The sequence below is a fragment of the Ictidomys tridecemlineatus genome, unplaced genomic scaffold (assembly GCF_052094955.1).
Source record: "Ictidomys tridecemlineatus isolate mIctTri1 unplaced genomic scaffold, mIctTri1.hap1 Scaffold_61, whole genome shotgun sequence".
NCBI lineage: Eukaryota > Metazoa > Chordata > Mammalia > Rodentia > Sciuridae > Ictidomys > Ictidomys tridecemlineatus.
The window spans coordinates 1,472,423-1,486,822 of NW_027524175.1; the positions used below are offsets into that span (position 1 = coordinate 1,472,423).

Genomic DNA, 14,400 nt, shown 5'->3' on the forward strand with positions numbered 1-14,400 from the left:
AACTATAGATGAAAAAGGGTGAATTTACTGTTTCTAATTACCCCTCAATGAATGACATTTTCACAAAATTTTTCATGGCTCCCAGGTTTCCAGTTCTTGCAAACAAAATTCCAAGCTTGGCTTTCTGGGCCTTTCTAATCTTGACCCCCATAGGGTCAACCTCATTGCCCATGTCACCTTGTCCTTGAACTAGGATCCATTTCTTCATCATTCTGTTAACACCCTACTTTCAGATTTCTGTGCCTTTCTACAAAATTGTACCTCTCACAGTCAATGCCCTCCTGTCTGCCTCTCCAAAAGCACACCTAGGACACAAAGAGTGGCATGTTCTCCTCTACAGCCTGGGCTTCGCCAAACTCCCAGTCTCTTCCAGTTGGCTACACCACTCAGGACTGACCCCTTGCTCAGAGTGTTCCTGGTGTCTCCCAGTGTTATTCTGATGGCAGGTTGCTTATCAACACAAGTGCATGATGTACTTACTCACCCCTACACCCATCCCTCAAATAACTACCACCTAGAACACCCAGCACACAGTAGGCTTTCTTTTTTTTTTTAAGAATTTTTTAATATTTACTTTTTAGTTCTTGGCAGACACAACATCTTTGTTTGTATGTGGTGCTGAGGATTGAACCCTGGCCGCACGCATGCTAGGCGAGCGCACTACCACTTGAGCCACATCCCCAGCCCACACAGTAGGCTTTCAATGCAATGCACCCAGGAGGCAAAATGGCCCCAAGCTCCAGGTTATAGAAATATCTGAGCTGCATCTTCAGAGGTGGGTCTGGAAGGACTCATGAGGCATCATCAAGGCCAAGGGCAGTGGAGAAAGTGCACAAAGTGTCTAATTGAAGAGGTGCAAGATGCCTCCACACAGCCAAGGGCACACACACTCACCACTTACCTTCTCCTCATAGGGTCGCCTTGCGGTGCCCACCGCCACTGCCTTGATGAACAATTGCAGGATGAGCGGGACCAGGAGGGCCCCAGTGGGTACAGCCACTAGGATGCTGTGCACAGGCTAAGAATGGAAGCCATGGAAGAGCTCCTCCCTGGCCCGCTTTCGACCCCACTGCTCCCTCCTTACCTCCCACCCCAGGTAGCACTGCCCATGGCTCTCCCTCCATGGACTGGACAGTTAGTCCAGTACAACCAAGGGAAACCTCCCTCCACCACACTGTCCTCCCACCTGTCCCTTTTCAACTTTCATTACCCTACTCTGAGGGCCCCTAGATTCTTAACTCCACAGGCATCCTATCTCGTCCATGTTCCTGACTCCACTGGCCTTCCAAATGTCCTTCACAGGTCCTGCGAAGTGACTTCTCCCTCTAGCCCCGCCCACATCAGCCCCTCCCCTGTCACCCTGACCCTACTGGGCTGTTTGCCCCTCCCTCCCCACCACATCAGCACTTCCCAGTGTGCGCCCTTGGGAGTGTGTGGATACGTCATGATTTTGTCCAAAAACGCCACGTTCCTCCTGCATATGATGAAAACCACGCAGGTGGCCAGCACGGTACCCAGATAGAGGCACAGGGACACGAGGAGTAGCAGGTAGAGCCGGATGTTTCGGCGCCCCACGCAGTTATTCACCCACCTGCAATGGTGGTCGAACTCCTAGGGGAGAGGAGACAGGTCTGAGGGTCCTTCTGGAATGGCCTCCATCACTCCCTAATCCTGGGGCCTCCCCTAACGCAGCCCTCTAGGCCGCCTGCTGTTGACCTTACATAAGGGTTCCCATCTCAGTGAGAGCACAGTTAGGACCCCATGGCTCATCAAGTCACCTGTCCTGAGTGAGGTCTTTAGAGACAAGACCTGCCTGGTGTCACGTGGACCAGGACATGAAAACTCTGGGCCTCCATTTCCTCAAGTACTGGAAAAGGATGAAAAAAATGCCCTTCCACTACCAGCTGTCTGCTCTTGTGAACCATGTTCCCAGAGTGCCACATGAAGCACTCTGGGAATATGGTCTGATACCCCCACCTGGCCCACTCATGATGTGAGGTTCCTGGTCCTGGCCAGGTGCAAGGAGATAGGTTGGTGAGTGGACAGGGAGGAGGAGCACTCACCTCCACACAGATGTCACACCTTTTGCAGTGGAAGGTTCGGGGCATGTGGTACAACCTGCCATTCACTCGTGCCATGTATACAGTCTCAGGGTCCTGCTTGAAGGCGCCTGGCAGGGAGAGAGGTGTGGGAATGGAGGAGGCCCTTGTATTACTCTGATGCTCAGGGCAGCCCCATAGCATCACTGGGCATCAAGAAGGTGGGGAGGAGGAGGGCAGGGGAACCCCAGTCCCTGTTGAGCAAGCTGACCACTCAGATGGGCGGCAGTCAGAGAGAAGGGCTGTCCAGCACAGGAGCTCTACATGGAGCTCCCCCTGTGGAATAGTGATCAGTGCTTGGAGTTGGGTGTGAAATGGGAAGGAGGAAGGGGGAACTGCGTGGTTGGAAGAGCCTGCTGCCTCTCTTGGCCCGTCCTCCCTTCTAAAGCAACTGGAAAACCTCCAGGATTCTGTTTTTCACACTTCAGTGGCTTGGGAAATGAAATGCCAGGGCCCAAGTAATAGTGACAGGGTAAGAAGGGATCCTGAGGCCACAGGTGGGGTCAGCCCTTTACAAATGACCCCTGTAGGCACCAGCCTTGGGGTGCCACCTCCCTCTCCCAGGAGTCCGAGGCCTTACCTCTGTTCAAGATTCCTGGGTCTGAAAAATTCATGCCAATGAGGCTATACAAACTCAGGAGGCAGAAAAGTCCGGAGACCACTGGGTAGGCCCACTCTCCATTTTGCGCCAGTGCTCGGCCTCTGAAATCAGAGCCAGACTCCGTTCTAGTCGGGGGCAACCCGAAGCCCCCATGAGGCCCGGCTCACCTGAGGTCAGACCCACACACCTTAAGGACAGATCTGAATATCCAGGCTAGAGACAGACCCCATTCCCTCCACCAAATGTCACCAGCATTACCAGCCTCCAACAGTCCCCCCAAATCCTCAGGCTCCCCACATCTCTGTGCTTCCCACTAAATATCCTCCTTCCCCTCTTGGCCTCCCTCCACCTCCCTGCCTCTGCACTCTCACTGTCTATTTCCCTTCTGTCTCTTTTTGAGAACCCACAGCTGGCCCGGAGACTCAAGGAAATATAAAGAACACAGCACTTAGATACACCAGGGCTGCCACAGTGAAACAAGCCCAGAGGCTTGAGAATAGCCAGGATCTGGCTGGGGGTCGGGGTGGGGACAATAAATCATTTGATACAGTCATGCTGCGATGCCTGCTCTCAAACAAATGAGAGCCAACTGCTCCTTCTCCTGGCTTGGCACCCAGAGTACCATGACTACAAATGTGACATCAGAGAGGTTCCGGAATGGGGGCTCTGGCTGCTTCCTGTGCCCACTGATATCAACCTTCCCCTGGCCTCAGATACACACTTCTGGACGGGGACATCCTGCTCTTACAATGTGGCTTTGTTGGAGCTTGTGAGGATGGATGTAGTTTATCCCCCAAAGGTTCTTAGGCTGGAGGCTAGGTCCTCGGTGTGGCAGTGTTGAGGGGGTAGAACCTGCAAGAGGTAAGGCCTAGTGGGAGGTAATTTGGCCACTGGGGATGAGGCCCTTGGAAGGGAGTAATGAACTTCTCATGGGTCCCTGTTAGTTCCTGTGAGAGGGGGTGTTATAAAATGAACAAGACTCATCCTCCCCAGTTTCTGGCCATTCAGTCTCGACCCCTTGCATGTCCTCCCACCATGATGCCATTCACCATGTTGTAATCACTCTCACCAAAGATCAGTCTCAGGGGCTACCAAATGTTGCATTCTGTGCTAAATAAACCTCATCTCTTTATAAAGTACCCATTCTTGGGTATTTTGTTAGAGCAAGAGAAAGCATCTAATACAGAGACATATGGTTTATGGGGAGAAGTTTGGTGATGGTTAGTTATCCCCCTTTCAGGCCCAGTGCTAATGGAAGTAGGCATAAGTGCTCCTTGCTTATCCTAGTGCCACTTCTTCCTTTCTGTTGTAACAAAGCTCCATTTTGGGGAGGAGGTAGCAAGCTACCAACTAAATATCTTCCCAGTTTCCTTCACTTCCAGGGTGGGTTTTATGACATACTTCTGTCTCAACATAAAACATAAAATGGGCTGGGGACGTGACTCAATGGTTAAGCAACCCTCCGTACAATCCCTGATGATGATGATAACATAATGATAATAATTTGTACATATTTATGGCATAAAACATATTTTGAAACATGTATACATATACATTATTTCATATTCTTTTTTGTGTTGAGAACCCTTGAAATCTATTCTGAGTCATTTTCCAGTAATATATAACATTATCAACTGTACTCATTCTGTTGTATGTTATTATTAACTGTAGTCATCTTATTGTACAATAGATCCCTTAAACTCATCCCCCTCATCTAAGTGCAATTTGGCTTCCTGGGACCAGCATCTCCCCCATCCACAGCCCAGCCACTCCTGGGCCCCTGGCAGTCACCATTCTGCTCTCTGTTTCTATGAGTTCAACTTTTATAGATTCCACATGTAGGTGAGATCATGTGATAGTTGTCCTATGCCTGGCTTATTTCCCCCAGTAAAATGTCCTTTGGCCTCCCTCATTCAATGCCACAAGTGACAGGACTTCCTAATTTTATTTAAAGACTAAATAGTGTCCCCTTATATTACTAAACCACATTTTTTATATCAACTCACCCACTGATAGACACAGCTTTTCCCATTTCTAGGTTCTGAGAATATTACTGCAATGAACATGGGGTGCAGATATCTATTAATACACTGATGCCATTTCCTTTGGATATATACCAAGTAGTTGGATGTCTGGACTGTAGGGTAATTTTTTTTTTTTGATGCTGGGGATTGAACCCAGGGCCTTGTCCATGCATGGCAAGCACTCTACCAACTGAGCTCTATTTTCAATTTTTAAAGAAACTTCCCATATTGATTTTCCTAATGACTAGACTAATTTAAATTCCACCAAACATTCTACAAGAATTCTAGTTTCTCCCTATCCAGACCAGTACTTAATATCTTTTGTCTTTCTTTTTCTTTTATTTATACTCAAGTTGAACCCAGGGGTACATTACCCAGATACACAACTGCAGACCTTTTTAAGTTTTATTCTGAGATCAGGTCTCACTAAGTTGCTGAGGTTTACCTTGAATTTATAATCCTCCCACCTCAGCCTCTTGAGTTACTGGTATTAAGGCATGTGCCGCTGGTTCTTTGGTCTTTTTGATAATAGTCATTCTAATAGGTGTGGGAGGGTATCTCATTATGATTCTAACTTGCATTTCTCTAAGGATTAGTAATGTTGAACATTTTTTTCAGCTTTCTCTTGGTCAATTGTGTTTCTACTGAGAATGCAATGATGTTTGAGTCACAGTCTACCTTCAAATTTTATGTCGATTTCTGTTTTAGCACAAGAAGGGATGACATTCATTGGGTCATGGAAAAAGGTCAGGAGTGGTTCTAGAATCATAAATACCAGGTCTATTGAGCTTTGTAGCAGACCATGCTAGCCTTAGGTTTTCTTTTTTTGTTTGTTTGTTTTTTGGTTTTTTAAATTAGTTATATATAACAGCACAATGCATTTTATTTCATTGTACACAACTGTAGCGCAACTTTACATTTCTATGCTTGTACCTGATGTAGCATCACACCATATGTGCATTCATACATGTACTTAGGGTAATGATGTCCATCTCATTCCACCATCTTTCCTATCCCCATGCCCCATCCTCACCTCTGCCTCTCCTCTGCCTCATCAAAGTTCCTCCATTTTTTTCTTATCAGAGAGAACATTCAGCCTTTGGTTTTTGAGGATTGGCTTACTTCAATTAGCATGATATTCTCTAACTCCATTCATTTACCTACACATAATTTTATTTTCTTTTAATGCTGAGTAGTAATATTCCATTAGGTATATATATACCACAGTTTCTCTATCCATTCATCTATTCACAGGCATCCAGGCTGTTTCCACAGTTTAGTTATTGTGAACTGAGCTTCTATAAACATGGATGTGGCTGTGTCTCTGTAATATGCTGATTTTAAGTCATTTGGAAATAGACCTAGGAGAGGGATAGTTGGGTCAAATGGTGGTTCCATTTAAAGTTTTCTAAGGAATCTCCATACTGCTTTCCAGATTGGTTACACCAATTTGCAGTCCCACCAGCAGTGTATGAGTGTATCTTTCCCCCCACATCCTCATCCACCAACATTTATTGTGGTCTGTATTCAACACACAGGGCACTTTCTGGTACAGCCACTGTTCTATGTGGTTTACATGAATTATACCACAATCTCTGTTTTACAGATAGGGAAGTTGACTGACCAGGGGCTAAGTAGTTACCTAAGGTCTCCCTGCTGGTTAGTTCTAGAGCTGTGATTTGGACTTATGAGGTCTGGCTCGAGAGACCTTGCCACCAACCACCAAGCAAGGGACTCCAGGAGGAGTTGCAGTCAGGGGGCAGAGTAGAAAGGGAGTGAAGTTGGAGCATGGGATCAATGCCTGAGATGGGTGCTTCCAATAATAGAAAGGAACCCTGACTGGGGAATCCCAGAGGGCAGACCACATTTAGGTCCCTTGAGAATAGTGATCCTGGACATGGAGGGCCTCATTCTGAGCAGAGGAGGAAGGGCCTATGGCCTGACCTGGGGCTGGAAGAACCACAGGATGGAGGAAGGGAAAAGGCTGCCAGGCAAACTCAATGATGGAGTGAAGCTGGACAGAGGAGAAGACAGGCAGACCACAGGGCTGAGGAAAAAGGGCCAAGCTCAAGAGTCACAGGTGGGAGGGAACCACATATGGCAGTGGTGGGGTGCTGAATAAAAGGATGGGAGGTGATGAGCAGACAGGATCCTCTGTCTTTTCAGTTGTCTCAGAGTCTGCAGCTTCACCTCCCCCCACTGATGCTGCCCACCAGTCTTCCTGAAAGAGCCTTTAATCAAGCGATTGCCATACTAAAGGAATCTCATGGCAGAGATGCCCACTCCTATCATTCCTAGTCAACACTAAGAAGAAAAAAAAATAAAAACACACATGTTGGAAAGAAGAAAATAAAACTGTTCCTCACAGAGGACATGATTTTCCAAGTAGAATAAATAACAACACTCAGTGGCAGAGCACCTCGATTCAAACTCCAGAACTGGAAAAACAACACCACTAAGAACTTCTGTTCTTCGAAAGATGCTATGAAGAAAACTGAATGAAAAGCCACAGATTGCAAGAAAAATTTGGAAAACATAGATCTCAACCCAGTGTACACAACTCTTATAACTTAGTAAGGAAAGAAAACAATATTTTTTAAAAGAGAAGTAGATTGGAGCCAACACTTTGCCAAAGACCTACCAATGGACAAGAAGACATAAAAATAAGCTCAACATCATTGCTCATTGGGAAAACATAACCTGGAGCTTAAATGAGATGCCACTACTCATTTATTAGAAAGGCTTCAATAAAAAGAGAAAACAAAACAAGAACAAATGACAGTGTGAAATGTTGGTAAGGATGTGGAGCAACTGGAATTTTCATACTTTGCTGGTAGAAATTAGGAATGGTACAGTGATTTTGAAAGAAAAATGGCAATTTTCTACAGAGTTCCACCTACAGTTACCTTATGACTCAGCAATGCCACCCTTAAGAATTGACCCAACAGAAATGAAAACTTAGGTTCGCATGCCTGTACACCAATGTTTGTAGCAGCTTTCTTTATAGCTGTGAAAAACTAGCTAGGCACAGTGGCGTGTGCCTAAGTTCTAGCCACTTGGGAGGCTAAGACTGAAGGATTGCAAGTTCAAAGCCAGCCTCAGCAAATTAGCAAGGTTCTAAGCAATTCAATGAGACCCTGACTCAAAAGAAAAAAAAAACCTTTAAGAAAAATAAAGGGGGCAGATGGATCAGAGATGCAGCTCAGTGGTTAAGCACCCCTGGGTTCAATCCCTGGTACAAACAAAAGAAAACTAAAACACTGTGGAAAAACTAGATACAATGAACAATCCTTCAATTGGTGAATGTATAAATACTCTATAGGAATGCTATTCCCAGTGTGGGCCCTTGGGACTGTGTGGCTAGCAATGGCTTTGTCCAAGGATAATGACATCACCGTGGTGGCCACAAGGAAGACGATGCACATCACCAGAAGGGCACCCAGGTACAGGCAAAGGGACACAAGTAGCAGCAGGAAATGCCAGATGTTCAGATACCTCAAGCTGTTGCTCACCTGCCCACAGTGGTGGTCCAACTCCTAGGGGAGAGGAGGCAGACCTCAAGGGTCTATCTGACCTGACTTCCATCACCCCCAAATGCTCAGGTCTTCCCCAACTCAGCCCCCTAGGCTTCCTGCTCTTGGCCCTACACACAGGTTTTCATCTCAAGGACAACCTGGCATTTCCATGGTTAGGGCACAGTTAGCCCCATAGCACATCAGGTCACCTGTTCTGAGCGAGATTTTTAGAGAAAAGATCCGCCTTGTGTCACTTGGAGCAGGACATAAAAACTCTGGGCCTCTGTTTTCTCAGATACTGGATGAGGATGAAAAAAACACCCTTGCCCAACCAGCCGTCTGCACTTGTGAACCCGAGTAGGGTGGGCACATCAGACAAACACACTCAGAACCAGGAAACCCTACAACTAGGACACCCAGACCAAGGCATGCAATGATCCCCAGGACCAGGCAGCAGTCAGCAAAAAAGGCTGGGAATCTAGTATCAGCAAGCCAGGGGAGGGCACAGTCACTGCCTTTCCTCCCCCTGACTCCACCAGGCTCAGCACAGAGGGGATGCCCTTTGCATGTCAGCACCTGTGCAAGCAAGGCCAGCCTCCCAGGACAGGTGCAGAACTGGAGGCAATAACAGATGGAAGTGAGCAAGAGTAGCAGGGAGCCACTTTTAGCAGACTGGGAAGATGGTCTCATACCCACCTGTGGCCCACTTATGCTGTGAGTTTCCTGGTCCTGACCAGGTGTCCAGGGATGGGTTGGTGAGCGGACAGGGAGGTGGAACACTATGTCCACAAAGATGTTACAACAGGGACAGTGGAAGGTCTTGGGTGGGCAGTGGGAGGAGCAATGTGGGCACCAGGGCATTTGAAAGGTCCTTCGATACATCCAGGCCACATATGCTGCCCTCAGGGTTCTGTTTGATGGAGCCTGGCATGGGAAAAGTTTTGGGCAATGACAAGATCCCCTTCTATCACTCTGCCGCTCAGGGCAGCACCATAGCTGGAATGCAGGCATTATCTTCTTCTGGGATTATCTTCTATGTTGAAATAATATATATATATATATATATATTGTTAGAGAGGGACCTACCTTTGCTACTGAAATTTATTTCTTCATACTGTGCCTGGTATTACCATGAAACCATGATATTAGTAGCAGGAAGAACTCTGGTAGCTCTTGTGCTATTTAGCTCCAACATAAGTGTAAAGAGTTTTGAGAACATTTGATTTTTAATTGATATTCTTCCCAGGGTAAATAAACCCTTTCTAGTCAGTGCCACAGAGATGTTGTCAAGAGTAAAATTATACAATTTGATGTTGTCTGGGATGGACTGTTGAAATATATATATTTACATTGCTATAAAGAAGCTCAAATGAAAACAATGAAATAATAAAATTGAGGGAAGAATTCACAACCCTGGGTACTGGCCTCCAAATACTTCACCACTTTGAAGATGGAAGAAAATATTCTTAGTAACATACTGACTTTTCCAGGTGAAACTGGACTATACAAACAAAATTTGAATGTGTGATTTCACTTAAAATGTTTGTCCTGTCTCAGAGACCTGATACAAAACCAACCAATTCAATCAAATGCATAATCCTTCTCTTGGATTGCTTTACGAATAAGAGAGGACAGATTTTTTTAATAGAACAAGAATTTTATGCAAAATCTGAGCTTTACTATTCTTCATTGAGTGGGAGGAAAGGAGTGGAGGGAGTTTAGAAGGCTCTTTGAAGGAGAAGCAAAGTTATTAGAGCAAGCTCCAGGTTCTTTGAGACTCGTCTTCCTGTCTTTCACTGGGCACAGTCAGTACTTCCACAGCCTGTGCACCTGGGAGGAAGGCAAAGCATGGAGAGATGGCAGAGGGGGGAGACAGGCAACTGAACATTTGAACATATGTGCTTGCTCTGAGTGCATGGGTGTATGATTGGCAAATGGGGAATAGACTGATAACATTTGACTTTGAAAATGACTTTGAGCCCTGCTACACTAAAATTTGCTTTACCAGCTTGGAAGACAAATATGCCGGCATCTGTTTGTAAAGTTCTAACTAATCACTGTGCCACCCCACAAGCAAGTTCACAGGAAATGTTGTTTCCTTCAGGACTTCCCACTGGGTTTGCCCAAGAATTCTCTCCAGCTCTCTTTGCCTTTAGGAGCTTGGTGCTGGCAAAAGAGGGGAAGGAAGAAACCCATAGGGTCCTGCCTGAGGAGACTCCCTGCTTCCCCTCAGTCTTTCACACCAACCAGTGCAGGGAGCCCACACTTGGGGAAGACTGGGGTCCTTTTGTTTTCTGACTGCATATGCTGCTTCTCCTGGCCTCTCCATGGGAGCTTGTATGGAGGTGAAAGGAGCTACTTGGAGTGCTTTCCTGCCAGCTGACCCCACACTTGGTCATCTCAGCCCACCAGAGAACTTCCAACATGTGAATTTTCAAAAGGAAGAAATCAGGATTGCTTTTGACCTCCCTGACTTCTGCAAATTTGCCAGCCCTGTCCCTCAGGTAGGGCAGTGGGGTGCAGGAGGGACACACACCTGGCTAAGAAAATCTCCATGTGGTAAACAATCCTAGGTGTAACTCTTCTCCTTGGCTATGGAGAATTCTGTCTGTGGTACAAAGCTTCCACAAGACATAGTGGACCTGTGATGTTTCACTGTTTTACTTCCCAAAGATTTTTGAGGCTTGAGGCAAGGGCTAGTAAGAGGCAAAGCAATTTACCTTGACCTCAGAGCACTGCCCCAAGTAGAAGAGACATCTGGTAGAAGCAAAGTTAGTTTTAGAATGTGTGCTTAGGTAGGTGCAACTAACTCAGACTATGTAGAACTTTGTCTAACACTGCTTTTTTTTCCCATTAAAATGCTATTTTAAAATGTTTAATCCTATAGGAAAGTTTCAAGAACAGTAAAATAATGTGCACCATAATCTGTATACTTTTCTATATGTAAATGAGGTTAAGCAAAAATGAAGATTAGCATGACACCAATATGTATTCAGCTAAATTCATCAATTTTAATATTTTGGTATGTATAGGAAAATTTTCTTGTACCACCATACTAATATCACTTTGAGGAAATTTGATATTGATATGAAACTACTATCAAGGTATATATTCCATATTCAAATTTTCCTAAATCCATTATAGCTGGATTTTTTAAATATACAGGATATGATCAAGGATCACATGTTGCATTTTGTTGTCATTTTTCTTTAGAATCCTGTAATCTATAATGGTTTTCTGACATTTTTTATACAGCACTGACATTGTGGAAGTGTCCTGAACAGTTGTTCTGCAGAATTTGAATGTTTCTGATTGCCTCCTCATGATCTGTTTTAGGCAAAACATTTCTACAAGAATTGGACAGATGATACTTATTTCATGGAGTAGGGGGTGGGAAACTTAACATCTGTTGTCAAGTACAGTTAATGTTGAACTTTGATCATTCAGCATGATGCTGTTTGATTGAGAAGGTAAAGTGTTGTCATTCTGGTTTCTCCTAACTTACTGCATATGCAAAAATAAATGTTGGTGAGGATGTGGGGGAAAAGACACACTCATAGATTGCTGGTTGGACTGCAAATTGATGTAATCATCATGGAAAGCAGTATGGAGATTCCTCAGAAAACTTGGAATGAAACCATCATTTGACCCAGCTATCCCACTTCTCAGTCTATTTCCAATAGACTTAAAATCAGCAAACTACAGTGATGCAGCCACATCAATGCTATAAAGTAGCTCAACTCACAAAAGAGTTTTACTATGGAACCAACCTAGGTGTCCTTCAACAGACGAACAGATAAAGAAAATGTGGTCAATATGCACAATGGAATATTACTCAGTTTTAAAGAAGAACAAAGTGATGACATATGCCAGTAAATGAGTGGAAGTTAAGAATATCAGACGAAAACAACTGATAATTAAATTTCCATGAAGCTTGAGTAAGACACACTGGACAAAATACACATCAAAGTATTTCAGAATGAAATACTTTGCACAGCAAAAAGGGAAATGCCAATGGATGAGTAATTGTACTTACTGGGAAATAGTGAACTAAAAAGCAAAGTAAATGAGGACTTACAAAAATGGTTTCCATAAAAATGATTGATTTAAAATATGAAAGACATTGATATATAAACAATGAATCATTACAAATCACCTAATTGTAATAAAATAAAAGGTACAAGAAAAACACATAAATTATATGTACAGAATGTAGAGAATAGACTTACACTGAAAACTTGTAATTTACTCTTTTGGGGGGACAAACAAAAGAAAACACTGGCAGATAAAGTTTAGAACACAGCTTTTAAAATGATACACCATATGCACAACTTTAAAAATGATACATGCATACTCCCATTTAAACCAGGTGTTCCTCTTTCTCCCTTCAACATCCCCCCATTCAGGTTAGCCCCCAACCAAAGTTTCCCTTCACACTTACTCCCCCAACAAGGCCCCACTATTGAAGCCAGGTACCAGCCCTAAAACCTCTACCACACAAACTCAGCTGCCTCCAGGAGCACCCAGGAACAGCACCCAAGTGCCTCTGCCCCACTGCCCTGCAACCTCTGCCACACCCACTCAGCTCATGTCAAGAGCACCCAGGAACAGCACACTAACTCCTATGCCACACTTCCCCACCTCAACAGGCCTTAGCACTAATGCCCCCTCCAGGCACTCACTCAGAGCAGGCAGCCACTACCCCACATAGCTGCCAGTCTCTCTGCACCTCTCCAGCCAGGGTGGCGCCCCCAGAGGCCTCACCACCTGTGTCTGCTCCAGTCATCACCTTGCAGCCACAGGCACTGAGTGCCCCCTCCCCACACCCTACCCCACCTAGCCTCTGGTCCCAGGACACCTCTCCTGCAAGGGTCCAACCCCCACAGGCCTCAGAAAGAGGCCCCTCTCAAGGGGCCAGCACAGCATGCCCCCTCCACACACACTACCCCACCCAGCTCTAACTCATCTAGCTCCAATCCCCAATGCCTCTCCAGCCAGGGCTGTGCGCCCCCTCCAGACCTCAGCATGAGCGCCCCCTCAAGTAACTGCCTCACAGAGACAGGCACAGTGTGCCCCATCACCACACATTACCCACCAAACTCCTTCACCACCCAGCTCCAGTCCCCTAAAACCTCTCCACCCAGGGCCATATGCCACATACCACTGGGGACACTGGAGTCCTCCCTACCTGAGACTGTCCTCATAAGTCCACAAGGACCAACAGGAGGTGGTGGTGAGGGCCATGCTGCCCCTGTGGGAGGCCCAACATCCTCACCAGGAACCATAAATGAGAAAGGACGGCAAGGACACCTTCCCAGAGGGTGACATAGTCTAGGGGCAAGACTGGAGCAGCCCAGGCAGCCATCAGTAGAAAGGATCTCTGTGATTTGAAGGCCCTAGCTTCTCCACAATCTGCAGTATACTTTTAGGCTGCCCAGAAATCCACTGTGCAGATGCAGTTTGGAATAAGTTCCTGCATGAATCAGTGAATGTGTGCAAACTGCATGCACATGTGTGTCAAGGGCGGGGGTATGTGCTGGGATGTTCCCAGGCCCTACCTCACAGTTATAAAAACAGTTCAGCCCTCCCAAGGTACTACCTCACCCAGCTCTGGTCCCCTAAGACCTCTCCAGCCAGGGTTGTGCCCCTACAAACCTCAGGAAAACTGCCCCCTCCAGCTAACCCCTAGCAAGAACAGGCACAGTGCACCTCTCCCCACAAAAGTTCCTACCCCACCAAGCTCCACCCCATTCACTCTGGTCTCCCAATAACTCTCCAGCCAGGACTGCACCCCCACAAGCCTCAGCACAAGCACCCACTGTAGGCATTGCATTGCAGTGACAGGCTCAGCAAGTACCCTCCCCATGTACTACCCCATCCAGTTCCTGGTGCCCTAACACCTCCCCAGTGAGGGCCTTGTACCCACAGGCCTCAGCAAGAGCGCCCCCTCCAGGCATCTCCTCACAGGTACAAACACAGTGTGCCCCTCCCCACCAACTACCTCACCCAGCTCCGTTCCCCTGAAGCCTCTTCAGCCAGGGCGGTGCCCCCAAAGGCCTCAGCATGAGCTTCCTCTCCAGGCAACACTTTACAGAAACAGTGTGCCCCCTCGTCACACACTACCACACCTAGCACCTACCCCATCCAGTCTGGTCCCCCAA

General features: G+C 46.2%; 1 protein-coding gene across 2 annotated transcripts in view; it reads right to left on the reverse strand.

Annotated features, from left to right (window-relative positions):
* LOC144374197 (palmitoyltransferase ZDHHC19-like) overlaps positions 1-14,400 on the reverse strand; it is a 55,438-nt gene that overhangs the window by 15,642 nt on the left and 25,396 nt on the right. For both annotated transcript variants that reach the window (XM_078037135.1, XM_078037136.1), the window contains 4 exons: positions 2,680-2,801; positions 2,064-2,170; positions 1,442-1,611; positions 902-1,007 (listed from right to left, as the gene is read on the reverse strand). In XM_078037135.1, the coding sequence (XP_077893261.1) occupies positions 902-1,007; positions 1,442-1,611; positions 2,064-2,170; positions 2,680-2,801 (505 nt within the window). The remainder of the gene's footprint in view (positions 1-901; positions 1,008-1,441; positions 1,612-2,063; positions 2,171-2,679; positions 2,802-14,400) is intronic.